This window comes from Stomoxys calcitrans, chromosome 5 (genome assembly GCF_963082655.1).
Source record: "Stomoxys calcitrans chromosome 5, idStoCalc2.1, whole genome shotgun sequence".
Lineage (NCBI taxonomy): Eukaryota > Metazoa > Arthropoda > Insecta > Diptera > Muscidae > Stomoxys > Stomoxys calcitrans.
The window spans coordinates 13,061,714-13,081,103 of NC_081556.1; the positions used below are offsets into that span (position 1 = coordinate 13,061,714).

Below are 19,390 nucleotides of genomic sequence, written 5' to 3' on the forward strand. Positions count from 1 at the left end.
AATCGATTTACGAAAAATTGTTTAGAAGTTGATTTTTGAGACCCGATAATTGTTATGGCCTGTTTACATGGCACATCAGATTCATAATCATTGTAATAGATTTGGTGAATGTACACATAACCATCAGTCATGGCTGAAAAATCAAAATAATTTGATTTTTTTGATGAATTGCGTCTATTGATTAGCGTAATCATTTAATGACAGCTATTGAAAAGAACGTTCTATACCACATAAAGTTATAAAATGAGAAGTAAGGAATGAAAAATTAAGCAAAATCAAATTATAGAAAAATCGATGTACCGTTTATGGCAAAAGCTGTTATCAACACGTGCACACGATGAGTACGATCATAATGTGCCGCCTAAAAGGGCCATAATACTGAGTTCGACTTTTTACACGAACAACTGTCAAAACACACTATAAAAAAAAATGGTGACGAAGATAATGCGAACACATTCCGTAAAAGTGGTACTGAGTTTTATGAGCAAAATAGTAGCGACACTTTTATTGCAAATGTAATTAAATGCTTACGAAATGCGCCGAATCAACTCTGCTTCAACACTGTTGTGTTTTTTGTTTGAGTTTTGTTTGTGTTCGGACAAAGAAAAGCCGGATTTTGCAATACATTAATAGGCATTTTCACTGTGAATGAAATCAGTGCTAGGCTTTACAAAGAAATGTATAATCATTAATTGACAGATATTGAAAAACACGTACTATGCCAAATAAAGTTATAAAATGAGAAGTAAAGTACGAAAAATTAAATAATATCAAAGAAAAGAAAAATCGAGGTACCGTTGTTGGCAAAAGCTGTAATTAACACGTACACACGATGAGTGCGATCATGATGTGCCGTCTTAAAGGGCCATTAGATTTTCCAAATTGATTGATGAAGTGTAGTTTACATCATGACAAAATTAAAAAGTGTAAAAAGTGTAAAGTAAAATGTGTAAAAAGTGTAAAGTAAAAAGAAATGCACTATCTGTCAACGAGTTGTGGTTGTGTGTGTGTGTATTATAGTTAAAAAAGACAACATACACGAACAATGAGAAATGTCGCGAACTAGTAACATACACACATAGTTGCACTAACCACTGATTTTGATAGATAGTGCATTCAATATTTTGTTGTTGGGCAACTGCCCCTACCAGTAAATTAATATACCTTGGTTTACATGGCGTATCAAAGCGTTCTCTCAAAACCGATAAATCGAAATCTTATGGGCTGTTTATACGGCACATCAATATTGTACTCATTTTGTGTACGTGTTGATTACAGCTTGTGCCAAAAACGGTGAATCGACATTTTCTTTTCATTAATTTCATTTAAATTTCCATACTTTTCTTCTCTTTTTATAACTTTATTTTGGAACGAACGTGTTTTACAACATTTTTCAAATAATTATAACACATTTCTGTATAAACGGTAACCGATAGATGCCAATCATCGGAAAATCGAATGATTTTGATAATTCAGCTTTGACTGGTCAATACTATTACAATGACCACACTTCATGATGTGCCACGTAAAGTCTCCATAAAGCGAAAATAAAGCTGGAGTACTAATGCATGCTCAAGATATATTCATTTACATGTAGTGGCATGCCCCAACAACAAAATATTGAGTGCACTATCTGTAAAAATCAGTGCTTAGTGCAACTCTGATATTGAGTATGTTACTAGTTCGCGCCATTTTTCGTTGTTTGTGTGTGTTGTGGTTCTTAACTATAATACGCACACACAACCAAATCTCGTTGACAGATAATGCACTTCGCGATAAAAATTCTACTCAGCTGTTAACGGTACTTTACCTGATAATTGTGTCAAGCACGCTTAAGCAATCAGGTGCGCCCTCATGCGTTCTTTGGGTTGAGTTACATACCATGCGTCTTTTGCTGCGCATGAATTTATAAAAATCAGCTTTATTTCATTTCCAAAGTTAATGGATACACATAGAAATTGGCAGTGATGTGGTTAAATATGATTTTAATAAAAGAATTTCTCTAATTTACGGACTGCAAAGCCATTTTGAACTGTAAGCATATTCAAATCATTTATTTTGCGCCCTGAAGTGCGTTAAATGTTGAGAGTTGGTTAACTTGTTCTGTCAGGTGTGTGCGTGCATTTGTTGTGTAACTCACACAATACAAACCAACCTATTTTAATTTTTTCTGACATGCATGTGTAAGTACGCATAAGTGATGCGCGAGGTATGTAACTCCACCTTAAACCCTGTTTACACTGCCCATTAAATTCGAATCGTCAGTTGATTTCAGATTGAAAACAGATGATAGAGACATTGAATCCGGATTTAAAGAGCAGTGTAAACGAGGTTTTAGCGATTAACAGTCTCTTAAATCCTGTTTACACAAAAACAAATAAAATAAGTCATTTTAATTATAAATAAATGTTTCTCGGAGTTCATAAGTGTAATTTTAGTAAAATCCTAAGCTATTTTGCCATTTCAAAACGTTTATTCAGTGAATAAATATGTTGCGTTGCTCCTCTTTTAGTTTTGTCATTCAAATTGAATGATGACACGATATGTTCACATTAACAACGATTAGCTTTGCCGCTTAGCTAATCGGGAATAGAATTTTTATCCATACAAACTAAGGGGGAAACCCCTTGTTAATTTGCATTTCTATGCCCGTAGGATTCACTGAATAAGGTTAAGCCAAGTGATCAGCTGATATGCAATTTTTGTAAGTTTTGGCAGTACTTGGCATTGAGGATATCAACTTGTTGTCTTTTACATTAATTCTTTGTTTACTTTTTCCTTGTAAGATGACATTTTCAATCGGCAGATTTGACATCCTTAATGATGTTCATGCGGCCTTCTATTGGCGAATCCTGCTTTGCCCGAATCGTAGGATGAATTTTGAGTTTCGGATTTCCACTATAATATGCAAAATTGTTGTTGCCGCCAGATAAGGCAGTTTTCATTCGGGAAACCGACCTTTTGTTACAATTGTTACTGGAAGTCGTTCGCATGGTTTATTTGCTAGTAGAAGTAAGCTGGAGAGTTCGTTGAATTTAAAAGCTTCTTAAAGCTGTTAAAGGTGGTCTCATTTGTACAACAACCACAAATCATATGGTGAGATCCGCAAAGTTGTCATCAAGTTTTTCGACGTTTTGCCAACACACACAGAGAAATTCATGTGCGTGTGTGCATACGTGTGCTTACATCAGCAGGGAATATGGGAGAAAAAAGATAACAACATAAAGATACAAACAAAAATCTGTCATCCTAATACCGTCAAACCTGGCTGGCTGTTAACAGCTGTTAGCGTGAGACCGCCTTTTTAAATCCACCTTGATCTACCCCCAACAAAACTATCTTGATTGGCAATGACGTTAATGCTAATATCAAAGTGATTTAAGAAATAAACTTTGTTTTACAAATTATCAAAAATATATTTGAATATTTTATATTTGTAGTTTCATCGCTATAGCAGATCAAATAGAAAATCTTTTTAAGATTTTAGAAAAATTCATAACTGTGTTATTAAGCCTTTGACATTTCAATTTACTGTAAAATCAAAACAAAATTTTGCTCAGCTGTTCGCATGACCTCACCTTATAAGTGCATTCTGCTTATTCTCCTGAGAATTTTTACCGGAGAAATACGCGAACAGCCCTATTTTATGAGAAACAGCTGTTTTATCGATACAAATCTTTTGTACGCGAATACAAATTTCAAATCGATTAATCGATTTATGTTCTCCACTTGTCAGATTTAACCGCAGGAGACCGAAAAGATACGTCGGCAAATTTTCAATTATTGTGCGTTTTTGATTTATTTATTCATTGCAGAAAGCAAAGGTTTGTGAATTAAGATTCTAAATTCAAAATCGGTTTAAATTAGTTTAAGTGTTAGCAAATACTTTACTAAAAGAGTGAAATTCATAGCAGTACGAGAGAGAGAGAGAGAAAGAAATTGATGACGGGGACAATTTCAATTGGTGGTGGTGGTGCCAGCAAATAAACATACTTTTTATGTGACACAATTCCTAATTTTTTCTAATTAACGATTCTAGGTTCTTGATTAAATCTTTGATAACACAGTGGCAAGATGAAAATCAAGGAACTGCAAAAGACAGTGAATATTGCCTGGTCGCCACTACCACAAAATCCAATTTATTTAGCAGCTGGGACTGCAGCACAACAATTTGATTCCAATGTGAACTCAACATTGGAAATTTATTCCACGAACTTCAGCGATCCCAGCTACGATTTGGCACTCAAGGCATCTACGCCTAGCCAATATAGGTAAGTTGTTGCCATATAAGCAACCATTGATTAAAAGTTTTAATGTTTGCCCATGCTTACAGATTCCAAAAGCTTATATGGAGTCCTACAGGTTATGGTGCTGCTCACAACAATGGCTTAATTGTTGGTGGTTGCGAGGGTGGGCATGTGATGATTTATTCCCCATCGAAAATGTTGGCCAGCGAAGATGGTTTAATTGCTAGACAGGATAAACATACTGGTCCCGTAAGTGGTTTGGATTTCAATCCATTCCAAACAAATCTGTTGGCTTCCTGTGCTTCTGAGTCTGAAATATTTATATGGGATTTGAATAATACCACCACACATATGAACCCCGGTGCTAAGACTCAGCCATTCGAAGATGTAAAGAATGTCGCTTGGAATAGACAAGTGCAACATATCTTGGCTTCGGTATTCAGTTCGAGATGTGTTATTTGGGATTTGCGTAAGAGCGAACAAATCATCAAATTATCGGATACTCAATCTCGTGTAAGATGGCATGCTATACAGTGGCACCCAGAAGCGGCCACCCAAGTGTGGCTGGCCTCAGAAGACGATCAGGCTCCCGTTGTGCAATTGTGGGACTTGCGTTATGCCACTGCACCAGCTAAAACTATGCAAATTCACCAACGTGGTGTTTTGGGTATGTCTTGGTGTCCAAGAGATATTGATTTGATGGTCTCTTGCGGTAAAGATAACCGTATATATTGCTGGAATCCCAATACACAATCACCTGAAGGGGAAATACTTTCGGAAGTCGCCACCACAGCCACTTGGTATTCAGATGTACAGTGGTGTCCGCGTAATCCAGCATTGATATCCAGCTCTAGTTTGGATGGCAATGTTTCCATTTACTCTCTATTTGGTGGAGTACAACAACAGGTGCAGACATCCAATAAAATTGCAGACTCTTTTCCTGGCATGGATCAGTTTGCCCAGGCACCAATGCCACAACAAACGGCTCCTATTGTTTATCATGATTTGAAATATGCCCCAAAGTGGATAAAAAAACAATGTGGCGTGACATTTGGGGTAAATATGGAGAAAATTTGAATGAAATACACATTAAAAATTTTAATTTTTTTTGTTATAGTTCGGCGGCAAACTGGTGTCTTTTAATAATAAATCCAAAACCATAAATATTTCTCAAGTTACTACTGAACCATTGCTGGTGGAGCGAGCTCAGGCTTTGGAGAAATCGCTAAATGAAGCCAACTTCATTGATTATTGCCGTCAAAAGGCTGATGAAATGCCCGATCAAAATGGTCGTTTTTTGTGGTATTTTATCAAGGCTAACTTTGAACGAAATCCCAAAGAGGAAATTCTTAATTTATTAGGTAAAAATAATTAATACATTACTTTATTTATTTAGATAATGATAATTCAATCATTTAAGGTTTCAATAAAGAGGACATCGATGGAAAATTCTCCAAATATATACCCGAAGATGATAGTAATCAACAATCTCAAGATATCGATCAACTAAATAATCGCATGGCTCAGCTGACACATGTAAGTAGTCCCTTAAGTTCTTCTTTTATATGCCAAATTCTAATTTTTGAATATTATTTTCTATACAATTTGGGTTTTGCTTTATTTCCTTTCTATTTCTTGTGTTGTTGGAAAAATTGATAAGACATTACCACGTTGCTACTCTCTCCCTCTTCTGTTTGTTAGTTTCTTGTGCAGTATTTTTTTTTTTTGTTTGTATGCATTATGTTTTCAAACATTTTGTTATCTCAACCCCATACCATATTTTATTACAAAACAGCATCTACACATGTATTTTTGCCTTCTTCTTTATCAATCATGTTTGAAAATTTTTAAATTTTATGATGATAAAGAATAGCTAAAGCCAAAATTGTGTGTGTGTGTGTGTGTGTGTGTGTGTGTGAGTGTGTGCGTGTGTATAATGTAAACAAACTCATTTCATTTTTCCATTTACCGAAAAAACAAACAATTCACGCATTTGAAACACCAAGAGTGATTCAACGGATGTTGAATGCGATCAAAGCACAGATGGCAGTACTAACAGTTATATGGTAAGATAGTGGCATACAAATTTATTAACTGTCGCATGTTTATAACTATAATGGTGATGTTTAGAATCATGGCATATGATTTTTGGTTGGCAGGATACGGAGGGATCGTTTACAAAGACTGTGACTAGAGGAACTCCATAGAAAAGCTTTATTTCCTCTTGAAGCATTTGGTTATTTTATTTATTTTTCTTTTTGAGGAAGAACGGTTGGAGAATTATTTTGCCAATGCCGCTTAAACAGTCTCTCACGACGGGTGGCCGTATTTCATCTACTATTACTAAAATCGTTAAGGGTGCATTGAGGAAGTTTTCTTAGACAAAGGCGAAAGAATGAATTTGGCAGAGATACTGAGCTGCCATTATTCACCAGAAGTCGGGATCTTGGAGTTTTCAGGCAACCTATCCTAAAGGGGTATGTCAAGAATCTGTGCCTGTTTCTTCCCTAGAAACTAAACATGAGAGGGAAAATGTACTCTACTTCTGTCGCAATTCAATAGGAAGACTGGATGTGTACTGAATGTTTTGATCGTTGGTTAAGCTGATTATCACCTATAAAGCTGTTCCTTCTGGAGACTGATCGAGAAGTTACAGGATAACAGGGCCGAAGCGCCGAATGCCGTAATATATCAAATGTGTTTACACTTATACGTTGGATGTGCGGCGATGAAAATAGTCCTAAGACTGAAGGAGCCCGAGACATGGGGTTGCTCGAATTATGGGCACTTTTCCGTTCTTTTGGGCGCGGGTAATTGGACAGGGTATGTGGGGCATTACGGATATGCCCACCTATATTTTGATGGTATCAGATTAAGAGGGCACTGGAACAAGAATCTTCATTGATTCGCAAGAAATAATGGAGTAATAAAGGCCTCTGGTCAGGTGTAGTTTTTTCTAGGTGGAGATTTTGGGGTCCTGATGGTCATAGAGGCAATTTTGATACAACAGTAGCTACCCGAATGAAATATAAGTATATAAGTGCACTTAAAAGTTCTAGTTTTGCAGAGATAGTGAATTCCGACATGGCTTTAAATAACTGTGAAGGTATGTCACTCTCGAAAGGTTTCTTCTAAAGGACAGGATTTTCCGCAGTGTGAATATCACTCTGATGAATGATTTTCCAGGTCTAAAGCCACAGCGATATGTCCCAATCTTAAAGACGATATAGACGATCATATTTTTTGTGCGAAAAAAAAAGAATTTTATAACTCTTTAGTTGGCATATATTATTTCGCCTCAACTGGGTATAATATGTCCAGTTTCTAAACACCGGGTTTTTTTTCTTCTAGTCAGATTGTGTTGTTGTTGTGGCCACATTTTTATGTGGAGCTGGCAATCCTCGTCAAGGTCCTGTAGGTGAGCAAAGTTGTTCCCGTCCAAAGCACCGATAGTCGCGGGAATAGGGTGGCCATTGGTTATTTAAAGACAATTGTAAAGATTGTACAAGCTTTCACTCTTAAATAGTCAAACTGGCAACCCATAGGCTCCTGCTGCCGGGTTACTCATAGTTTGTAATTCATTCTGGCCAGTAACCTCATCATGGATGTCGTTCACCCCTTAGATTTCAAACTATTATGTACAAATCATGGCTTAACTAATGGATCATTTCTTTCATAATCATACATTTATCATTGCTGTAAAAAGCTTTTTGAAATTATAGGCGTATGAAGTGTTTCTATATAAGGGAATATAAGCCTCCGTATTGTTAATTGCTAAATATTTTAATAACTTTTGAGCACATAATAGTTAAAAGAAAATTATGCTAACATTTTTAAAAATTATTTTAAACATTTTTTAGCAACCTATTGACAACAATGCTTTATTTGATGGCATTGCTGCTTCCCAAAAGGACACCAATGAAGGGGAAGCGATACCCAAAAATCTTCCTCAATTTAAAATACCCAGTGGAGAACGTAAGTTTAAAGTTAAAAATTTTATTAACTTTATTTGCAGTGTTCATTTTCTTTCTTATTCACTTAGATGCCGACAGCCTTATAACAGAAGCTATACTTAGCGGTAATTTAGAGGCTGCCGTTCAGCTATGCTTAAATAGAAAACGTATACCTGAAGCTTTTATAATTGCTTCCACCGCTGGCATTGAATTTCTAACAAAGACTCAAAATCGTTATTTACAAGAGCAACAAGGTGAATTATCCAATGTTATATCGGCATTGGTAACATGCGATTGGATGGATTTTGTTACCCGTTGTACAATTGACTCCTGGAAGGAGGCCTTGGTTGCCGCCCTACGACATAGTGAGCGAAAAGTGGTTGACATTTGTGAAAAACTGGGTGATCGACTATTGAACGAAAGTATTTCGAACGCTGAGTACATACGCAATGCTATGCTTTGCTATATCTGCGCTGGCAATATAGATAAACTTGTTATAGCCTGGTACAAATTGAAGCAGTCGGAAAATCAAAATTCAAATTACAAATTGAGTACTTCGGAGCTGCAAGAACTTGCTGAAGTGGTTATGCTTATGAATAAGTCACTGGAGGAACAAGGTATAGCTGTAGAATTAAACTCCAAAGTGGCCGATTTCATTATGGAGTATGGAGGTTTGTTGGTGGCCCAAGGTGCTTTTACTGCTGCCTTGGCATATATAATGGAAATTAAGGCCACGTCAGCCCACCCAGACCTTAATGATTTGAAGCAACGTATTACTAATATTGTGCAACCTCAGCCGAAGCATCAACAGCATCAGGCATATGGTGCGCAACAAAATATGCACCAGCGAACGCAGCCTAGGGGGTCGTTTTCTGGCCAAAATATGGGTTATCCAGGGGCAGTGGCTCCAGCAATGCCAAATCAAGCTGCTTTTGCACCAGTTCCCACGTGGAATTCAAATCCCGTAGGTTCAATGCCTGCTCCTTACAATCCCGCCATTCCGCCCGCTGGTCCTATGCCTTCCATGTTTAATCCAGCTGCTGCTCCCATAAAACCTCCAATGGGTGAGAATATGGTGCAACCTCCACGTCCTTTAAGTACTTCAAGTTCTCAAGGTGGCACTACCAGCGGTGGTGGCTTGACCTCAAGATCTAAATATGTTTTAGATCCTTCGGTGGCACCCTCGGGACCAATGGGTGGTTATGGCAATACATATCAAGCACCACCAGTGGCTCCAATGCAGGCACCTTCTTCATTCAATACAACGCCTTTTAATGCAGCCCCGGCCCCCTCGATTATGCAGCCCTCATTTAGTTCGACTCCATTTGGTAACAATGCTTTCATGCCTGGTGTTGGACCAATTGAGACAGCTACAGCTGCAGTTCCCCCACCACCTATGCAAAACATACAACGCAATCCCACACCACCGCCGGGGTGGAATGATCCTCCCGCACTAAAGTCTAGCCGACCGGTAAATATATTTCTTAATTATTATGTTGTTTTTTGGTTTTAAGAAAAAATCTTCATGGAGTCTACAGGATAAGACTATGTAAAGAAACAAAATTATATTTCCCAAAGAAAAAACCCAGACTTTTTTACCGGATATCATCAATTTACAAAAAAGAAAATAATTAAATGAAGTTTATAATTTTTAAAAATGTTTGTCCCATCAAAATAGAATCCCTACTTCTCCCAGAATAGATCAAATGAAATGTCTGCTACACACGCGGGCACTCGTAAATGGCAGAAGGTTATCAACCATGAAAAGGATGTCGCCAAAGTCAATAGCGACAATTTAAATACAAATTTTCAAAATGATTCAAACTCTTTACAACAACCTCCTATGCTGTTTAAGGTATTTTGAAAGTAAATGCCTGTGATTTGCTTTGTTTAATATTCGATGAGTTAAAAATGTTTTATATGACAAACATAATACATTCTACTAACCCAATGTTCGTTGAATTTCTCCGTAATGCCTCAGACACACTGATTAATTGTATTTAAACCTGCAACAGTTTCTACTTGTCCATGTTAAGGAAGCTCGTTTTCAGTCAGCTTATGCCATCAGTTCATGTTCGGTTTTATATTTCGATGAGTTTTGCTTTGCTGTTTTTTTGTCACTACAGATTGTTGTAAAACCCTACAACCGGTTTTCCTAATTTGATTAATTCTCTATTTACAGGTAAAGAAAGCCGAAGCTACAACAGGAACTGCAGCGGCTCCCATAACTCATCCACTCTTTGGTGTTGATCCGAATCAAAATCAAAATGGTTACATGGATCCCAATGCTCACTATCAACAGGTTAGTTAGGTAAAATATCGTGCGGAACCCTTATTCAGCCAGGCTGAATTAAAATTTTTCTATGGGAAAAACTTATTCAGCCAGGCTGAATTAGAGTTTTCCTATGGGAATATTCAGCCTGTCTGAATAAATCTTTTTATGGGAAAGATGTATTCAGCCAGGCTGAATTAAAGTCTTTCTATGGGAAAAACTTATTCAGCCAGGCTGAATCAAAGATTTTCCTTGGAAAGGTAGAATTGCCGTTTTCTTTTATGCAGCCAGACTGCGTTAAAGTCGGTTAAAGATTGTGCACATTAATCGTTTTTGCCGTTACAAAATCTATTTTTTTTTCACTCCAATAGGGAGCCTTGCCTCCTGGTATGCCGCCACCACCCCAACCACATAATGTGTTAAATCCCACACAACCCCCAATGACTGGCGGAACTGCCTTCTACAACCCAGCTATGCAAAATAACAATGTGCCAGCCCCTGTCCAGCCAATGAATTTCCAGACATCGGCAATATCACAACAACAAGCACCACAATGGCAAACGCAACCCACCCAAGCTATGGGAGGTGGGTATATGGATCCTAGCCAACAACAACAGCAACAGCAATCCACTCTGCAACCCCAAAGACAAGCGGAACCTCCCAAACAAAAACCGCCCCTGCCAGAAGAGTATATTTATCTACAGACTGTGCTAGAAGAACTGAAAACCAACTGCCTAAATGCCACCAATGATCCAGTAAGTATTTGAACATTCTAGCCTTAAAGCCAAAGACTAATGATATGCCTTATATATTCTATTCGCAGCGCACTAAACGCAAGTTTGTAGATGTTACGAAGCGTCTGGAAAATCTATATGATTGCTTAAGAGATGGAAGAGTAAGAACGCAATTATTTTCACCTAGAAGTATTTAGTTTAAAATATTTGCTTTGCTCTTTATAGCTCCATACCGTGACCATTGACGCCTTAAATCAAATAATACAATTCATACAGATTGGCGACTATGGTAATGCGTTACAAGTTCATACTCAAATAGCCTTTGGATCGGACTTTTCCCAATGTGCTGGCTTTATGCCAGGTCTTAAGGTGCTAATTCAATCAGCGACCGATTTACAAGTGTATTTACGATAAGATATATAATGCGACCCGAGTAATTCACAATACTTTATTCCATATAAACATTTTTTAGTTATTAAATTATGCTTGTCTTGTTTTTTATATTAATTTGCATTTAAAGTTCAGATATACCAGCGTATGATTTTCTTCATGTTGCACAAAACTTAAGAGAAAACTTGTTTTCTTTTGTTTCTCTCGTTTATATTAAAAACATTTACGCCGGCATTCACAAAACTAAATGTAGATTTGAGATAGATTTATTTGACGGATTTCCTTTCTAGATCTATAAAATAAACCTATTTTAAGGCTTCATTAAGTTTTGCGAATAAGGCCATTATAGTTCATCCCCAGCTCGCCTTATGTCTCTTTGTTCTTTATGTTGTTTTTTTATTTTTATGTCTTTGATTTTCAAAAGTATGCAATTATGTTTAAAACAATAAAAAATGTTACGAAATTACGGTTACGATATAACAATAAAGTATATAAATACATATATCAATGATATGGGATTTTTATTATTATTTAAGCTTTTCCAAAATCGGACTGCATAGACATGCAACGTGACACCAACTCTGACAAATAAAACAAATGGGTCGATTGTAAATTGCAACTTAAGTTATGTTAAGTAGCTAAACGCTTAAAACACTGATATTGAATGAAGCAATTTCCACATTTTTACCAATGTTTAATTAATGGTTATATTTAGTGGCAGCGCAACTATAGTTGCGAGACCATAATCGACCCCAAATCGATTATGTTGTCATTTACGAAAGGTACTCATCTATTTTGTTAATGCTGAAAGCCACCTAAGTCTTGGCTCGGCATTGGAATCATTGATACTTTACCGGTACTCACAAAACGGAATGCATTTTATGATAGGTTTATTTTGCACTTCTATAGAGGAAAACAGTCAAATAAACCAACTTTAAATCTACATCAGCTTTACATGCAAGAAGTGGTGAAGAAAAGCATTCAGATGTGAGTGGAATCACGGAGTAAGTGTTCGTGGCTTCTTTATCTAATGAAGGGATTTTACGAACAATAACAAGGTTTTTTCTTAATTTAGTTGCAATGGCCTATTAACAACGATCCCCTTATATAACCTTTCCAGTCTATCTCAATGAAATATCTAATCAACATTTAATAAGTACATAGTTCTTAATGGCGGTTTAAGCAACAAACGAAAAATGATGTATGCGGTATTAACTCATTTGCATGTGTATGGATTTGATATCTATTTTCACCAAAGCTTCTCTAAGGGGTACCCTACATTTTTCCATGTAAGTAAAAATAATTAAACATAGGTTAAATAGGATAATACATTTCTATTTAAGAGAGAGGCAAGTGCATAGGAAACCCAATTAAACCTTAACCAAGTATATAAGAGTATAAAATAAAAACACATGTTTAGTTTCTTCCTGGTAATGGCAAATAACGATTGTATGTTACGACATTCCTTATAAGAGCCGCAATTGAAATAATACAAATCATGCCGGCTGGCATCATTTTTCCCGATCGTTGAAATCTTGCTCCCATTACGCCGGCCAAAACCAAGGAAGTGCCCAATTGCAGTAGTGGTCTGGGTGGATCTTGAGAATTGTAGTGGGCTCCTAAACCTAATATTGCACCAAATGCTAGACCTGCCCCCAATGAAGGCATAGATCCTGCAGCGAGATATAATAAATATTGCAATACATAGTAGGCAACATAACTGTTACAATAAACCAACCTGCTTTAACATAACCCATTATACCGCCGGCAGCAACTGTTGCCGCATACAAATATCCAATTACATCGGTCGGCATTATTTTGTAATACAATTACTTCAATATTTCCAAATATTAGGCTGTGTGGCAAAATTCCAAAACTGCTGAAACTGGTTATTACGGTTTAGTCTGGTAGTCGGTTTATTAGGTTATGCGTTACCATTTAAGTAATCGAACTAGCCAGGGTGGGTATCTAGCCCAACAACAACGAAATCAAATATACAACTCTGTAAGCATGATTGAATTGGCAAAACAATTAAAGGTGGTCTCATTTGTACAACAACCACAAATCCGCCATCTTATCATCAAGCTGATCGACGTTATGCCAACACACTCAAATAAATTGTGTGCCTGTGTGTATACGTGTGCGCGTGGTAGCAAAAATTATGAATCTCGTAAATTTGCAATTTTGAAACACAATGAAATACCAATGATACATAAAAAGTGGCATAAGACAAGAACATGTAGTGTGATAGAGCCTTAAACAAAAAAAAAAAACAAAATGTTCTACTGCACTTTGAGTGCGTAAAAACCTGTTAAAATAATCGAGAGCCGTAAAAAATGGAAATAATAAAAATTCTAATGACATTCTACATCAAGAACATGATAGTCTCTGGGGAGGAAAACGATGCTGTGTTGGTGTGTCCATATGAAAACCACTTCTGGGAATCAATGGATATGAAATCAATTGCTGAATACAAAGAATTGAGGTTGGTCGCGGTGTAACATTACTTTTTGTAATTATTGACATAAATAATAGAAATAAATTTAGATTCAATTTATTTTCAATGTTTTTCTTTTTTGGTAATAAGGCTAATACCGAAGGGTATTACCGTATGGTATTACCGTATGGTACTAAAATGAGTACAAAAGTACAGTTTTGTGTTTGAAGTTTATTGAAATGATGGCACTGCCGTATAGTGATTTTTCTATAACGGCGTTAATCGTTTGTTTACCTGGCATAAATTTGGTTTATCATTTTCATGCAGGATTCACTAATAGAAGGTTAGGTCACATGCAAAACACAAAGTGGATAGGCCCCATAAACATCATTAAGGATGTCAAATCTGACGATTGAAAATGTCATCATATAGGAGAAAACGTAAACAAAGAATGAATGTAAAAAGAGAACAAGTTGACATCCTCAATGCCAAGTACTGCCAAATATTAAAAAAAAAGTATATCGGCTGATCGCTTGGCTTAACCTTATTCAGTGAATCCTGATTTTCATGCAAAACAATAGAAAAAATAGAAGCAAATTTGCATTTGCATTCATTTTTCGTGAAGAAGACTCCATGTACAAAACTTCCTAAAATTGGGAAATAATTAATACAGATGCCATTAAAATAACATTATTTGTCTTACTCGCCGTTTTTTCCTCTTTTCCAAAGAAAGACCTAAAATATCTGCATCCGCTAATGATGCCTCCGGAAAATTAGTCCCACAAATCATTCAGTGTATGCTATACATAAGAAAATTACATCGGAGCTTTCATGATTTTGTCTGATCTGGCAACATGCATTACTGAAAACTTTGTTATGGAGCGACAACTTAGTGAAAGCGTTTCTATTTTAAATGTATAGTTGAAAAAACTCATAAAGCTTTATCATGCGTCGGACACATGGTCCTGTGGCGCAATGGATAACGCGTCTGACTACGGATCAGAAGATTCCAGGTTCGACTCCTGGCAGGATCGCAAAGTTTTTTTACGATTTTTTTTATTTAAATAAAACAATTTTCCAATCGCTTATCATCTCTCGATTTACTGAAATGCCTGCAAATAATAAGGTCAATGTTAAAAAATAAACTAACATAGATGAAAATAAAAAAATTCCTTCCTCTAGTCTTCGAAGTAGAAGAAATCGATTACAAATTCATACCACACTAAAAGTGCATTTCAGAAATGCTTGGAGTATTGCAAAAGGCGCAGTCACAGTGTATTTTAACTCTTGAAGGGAAATTCTTTTAAAGGCAACAAAATTAACGTTAATAAATAGGTATGTATTCTTTCACGCATTTTGTTTTTTGTTACCTTTTCGATTGCTTAGACCATGTACTCAGTTGAATTTATAATTAAGAAGGCAATACACATGTAGACAACAAATATTTTTGCTTTTGTAATTGAACGCATGTACCTACCTATGTTTGAATATTTTATTAACCCATTAGTGCATAGTGTCCGTTTTAATGGGCATTTTTATTTCTTATGCTACATGTTCATTTATATATCTTCTTATATATAAAATTCAATTTGTGTTTGTTTGTTTGTACCGTATAGACGCAAAAACAGCTGAACCGATTACCTTGAAATTTTCATATAATTTTTTGATATTGGGAGGGGGACGGTCCCTACCCCTTACCCCAAATGCACTACCCAAAAATAAAAGTGGACCGATCATGACAATATGGGACTCAAATGAAAGGTATTCGGGAGTATATTACGAATATGACCAGCAAGTAGGAATAGGCTTTGCAATTTGTTGATAATGGAAGGGGGCGGATCCTCCACCGTTACCTCAAAAACACCATCTAAAATCAAAGGTGGACCCATTAGGACAATATGGGTATCAAATGAAAATTATGCGAGAGTAGATAACGAATTTGGCATACAAATTTATGTCGAAGTATCGGGGGTCACCCCACCCCCACAAAAAAACCAAAATTGGGCACATTAGCTAATCACGGATATATGGAACTCGGTTTGTTTGTTCCATATAGACTTAAAAACGGCAGAGCGATTTTCTCGAAATTTTCGCTATGGTGTAAGTTGGTCTGGAAGGAAACATAGGCTATATATTTTTTTCGATATCGGACGGGGGACGGACCCTCCCACTTATGCCAAGAACACAACCCAAAATCAAAAGTAGACCGATCGGGACTATAGAGATATCAAATGAAAGGTATTGAAGAGTAGAATACGAATATGGTATTAAACTTTGAGTCTAAGTACCCATCGGACCGCCCCAACCCCAAAATTTCCCCAAACAGACATATTGGACGTTCATTTCAATATTGGGATCAAATGAAAGGTATTCGGGAGTAGATTTCGAATCTGGCATACCAAATCAGATAGAAGTATAGGGGGCACGCCACCCCTCAAAAACGCCATTAGACCCATTATGACTATATGATACTTGGCTAAACCGATTTTCTTAAAATTTTCATAGATTGTGTACGTTTGTCTGGAAGGAAACATAGGCTATATAATTTTTGGATATCGGTTGAAGGCGGACCCTCACTCATACACCAAAAACCCCACCCATATCCGAAAGTGGTCCGATGGGCACAACAAAGGTATCAAATGAAAGGCGTTGGAGACCAGAAAACGAATATGGTATTAAATTTTGGGAACAAGTACCCAGCGGGCCCCCTCAACCCCAAACCTACTCTAAGCAGATATATTCGAAGTTCATGTCAATATGGGACCCACATGAAAAGTATTAGGCAGTAGATTACAAATATGGCATAAAACATTAGGTGCAAGTAATGGGACCGCCCACCCCAAATACCCCCAAATGGGCATATTAGCCGACCATGGCTATATGGGACTCAAATGAAAAGTATTTGGGAGTAGATTACGAATATGACATTAAAATTTGCGATCAAGTCTAGGTGGCGCTTATCCTCCTAAAGATATGTAAAATGGGTGATTTGACCCATTATTACAATATGGGACTCAAAAGGTATTTGAGAGTCAAAAACGAATTTGGTTTCCAAGTGTTTTGGAATACACCCTAAAGCACCCCCTAAACTGAACTTAATTTCTGTTGGGAATAAAGAACGAATTTGATATATATTTCAGTGTAAAGTGCCGGGGGCCGCCCTAGCCCCAAAAAAACCTCCAAACGGTTCATAATTATCGGCCATAGCAATATGGGGCTCAAACTAAAGGCATTAGGAAGTGCAGCACGAATTTGATATCCATATTTGATATCCCCTAAAAAGCATTTCTCATTACCCCAATTTTTAAAAACACCAGAAACCGAGCAAGGGCAATCTTCTCACACAACAATGAGCGCTTTCCGAATCAAGTTTAAACTCAATGATAAGGGTTTTTTTTGGTAGCCAAGTCCGAACGGCGTCCCGCTGTGCGACACCTCTTTGGGGAAAATGTTTTAAATTACCATGCATGGCATTGTATTTCGCAAATATCGCCAAGCTCCGCTTTGTCCTATGTTCTCGACAGGATTCGAACGCGTTCAGCGTCATAGGCTACAATGGCACGAATTCGATATCCGCATTCAGGGCGAAGTGTCCCCAACCTAAAAAGATATTAGAGAGTTGAAGAATGCGCAGCGAAATGGACCCGGTTCGGCTAGTAATATATATTTGGGAAACCACATAGAAAAGAAGTTGGAACATATCACAATGCACAGTAATTCTATAGTTTTGATTAAGTTTTAACTTTAAAGTTTTTATTTACTAACAAAAATGGAAAAAATTAAAGAAACGTCTAAAGAATGTGGGATGGCAGGTAAGTGTAAGCAAGGAAAACTTATTTAAAGCTATGGTACGTTAACGGGACTAATATTTTTACCTTTACAGCTGGTCATGACATAATTACCAGGTAGTGTAGCGTAAACAGCTGAGTACAATTTTTTCTCACGAAGTGCACTATATGTCTACGAGTTTTGGTTGTGTGTGTGTATTGTAGTTAAGAACCATAGATACAAGAAATATTTTTTAAAATCGCTTATTGGTCACTATTTATTTAAAAGAAAAAAAAAATTATTTTTTTTAATAAGATGTGCTAGGGAGCTTTTCGTACTAAAGGCTGGTTCTATATACCCTTTTCGCGATATTTTTCACCAATTACTTTTTTTAGATAATAGATTTTGAAGTAAAACAACTTGCTGATTTCATTCAGTAGGGCATTCTCTCATTACTTATGGTAAAATTTTAGTAAAATTGTTATTTTATCATTGTTATTTGTGTAGTGTTTCCAAAATGTAATCGGAACATAATGGGATTTCAATGGTGAAAAACAAACATAGTACCTAGCCATAATGGGTTAAAGGCTAATGTACTGCTTCGTAATGAACATAAACAATTGGGGTTTCTTCGAAGTTCTGCCAATAAATGCTAACTTAAAAATAAATAAATTGTGTCACAGGCTTCTTAGAGAGTATAAAAACGTGATTAAATTTTTCATACAAATTCAACGAATCGCAAATATGCCTTTTTAAAGTTATATTTTAATACAGTGGCAATCAAAACTGTTCTCTAGGTGGCATTGCCAAATTACCATAGCGATATAGCATACTAATCTAGACGTATATTGGTGACCGTCTTGATATTCAAAGATGAAATTTTGCACGGCTTCTTATGATTGATATATGAATGTAGGCCATTGGGGATAGCAAATGGGCAAATGGGGATAGAGCAGTGTAAACGGGGTTTAAGTTAAGATATATTCCTTTACAGGTAGTGGCGGTTGTCCAACAACAAAATATTGAGTGCACTATCTGTCAAAATCAGTGATTAGTGCAACTCTGATTGTGAGTATGTTACTAGTTCGCACCATTTTTCGTCGTTTGTGTGTATGGTTCTTAACTATAACACACACACAACCAAAACTTGTTTGACAGAGAGTGCACTTTGCGAGAAAAAATTTTACTCAGCTGTTTACGGTACACTACCTGGTAATTCATATCATGGTTTAAGTGGATAAGTCTAAAACAGTGGCGGGAAAATACACACACACTATTGCACATATTTGTGTTCGTGTACAAGCACAGCAAAAAGGGCGCGGATATTAATCCGCCCCATGCCGCTATAGACATACACCTAGCTTGTTCGGATCCTTACCCCTTAGAAGTATTATAATATTGTCTTCGTAGTAGACAGGTTAAAATCACTTCCCAGTCTGCATCCGTTATAGGTCATTTACGGTGGTTATCCATAGGAGTGGCGATAAAATGCACCCTGTGGCGTGCCTCCAACCAGACTTTCGGAGTATATGCAAGTCCTGGGCACGCTGTGAAAATAGAGGCCGGATCGGGCGCCAGATAGTCGGCCT

At 36.8% G+C, this 19,390-nt stretch overlaps 2 protein-coding genes and 1 non-coding gene across 4 annotated transcripts; 2 read left to right on the forward strand and 1 right to left on the reverse strand.

Annotated features, from left to right (window-relative positions):
* Window positions 1-3,726: 3,726 nt before the first annotated feature.
* On the forward strand, window positions 3,727-12,104 carry LOC106088680 (protein transport protein Sec31A). 2 transcript variants are annotated; one of them, XM_013254328.2, is made up of 12 exons: window positions 3,727-3,824; window positions 4,040-4,271; window positions 4,334-5,303; window positions 5,365-5,608; window positions 5,668-5,783; window positions 8,108-8,222; window positions 8,290-9,671; window positions 9,879-10,055; window positions 10,383-10,502; window positions 10,844-11,227; window positions 11,296-11,367; window positions 11,432-12,104. In XM_013254328.2, the coding sequence occupies exons 2-12, from the start codon at window positions 4,075-4,077 to the stop codon at window positions 11,618-11,620; spliced, it is 3,966 nt and encodes a 1,321-aa protein (XP_013109782.2). In that variant the 5' UTR covers window positions 3,727-3,824; window positions 4,040-4,074; the 3' UTR covers window positions 11,621-12,104. The 2 variants fall into 2 exon arrangements, with proteins under 2 accessions (XP_013109782.2, XP_013109783.2); XM_013254329.2 differs by lacking the exon at window positions 9,879-10,055.
* Window positions 12,105-12,906: 802 nt separating this feature from the next.
* On the reverse strand, window positions 12,907-13,515 carry LOC106088681 (transmembrane protein 14 homolog). Its single transcript, XM_013254330.2, has 2 exons — window positions 13,335-13,515; window positions 12,907-13,269 (listed from the first exon to the last, which is right to left on the reverse strand). Exons 1-2 carry the CDS (start codon window positions 13,408-13,410, stop codon window positions 13,013-13,015), a joined length of 333 nt encoding a protein of 110 aa, XP_013109784.1. The 5' UTR covers window positions 13,411-13,515; the 3' UTR covers window positions 12,907-13,012.
* A 1,479-nt stretch (window positions 13,516-14,994) lies between these two features.
* On the forward strand, window positions 14,995-15,067 carry Trnar-acg (transfer RNA arginine (anticodon ACG)). Its single transcript has one exon. It is a non-coding gene; the product is annotated as a tRNA-Arg (tRNA).
* Window positions 15,068-19,390: the final 4,323 nt, after the last annotated feature.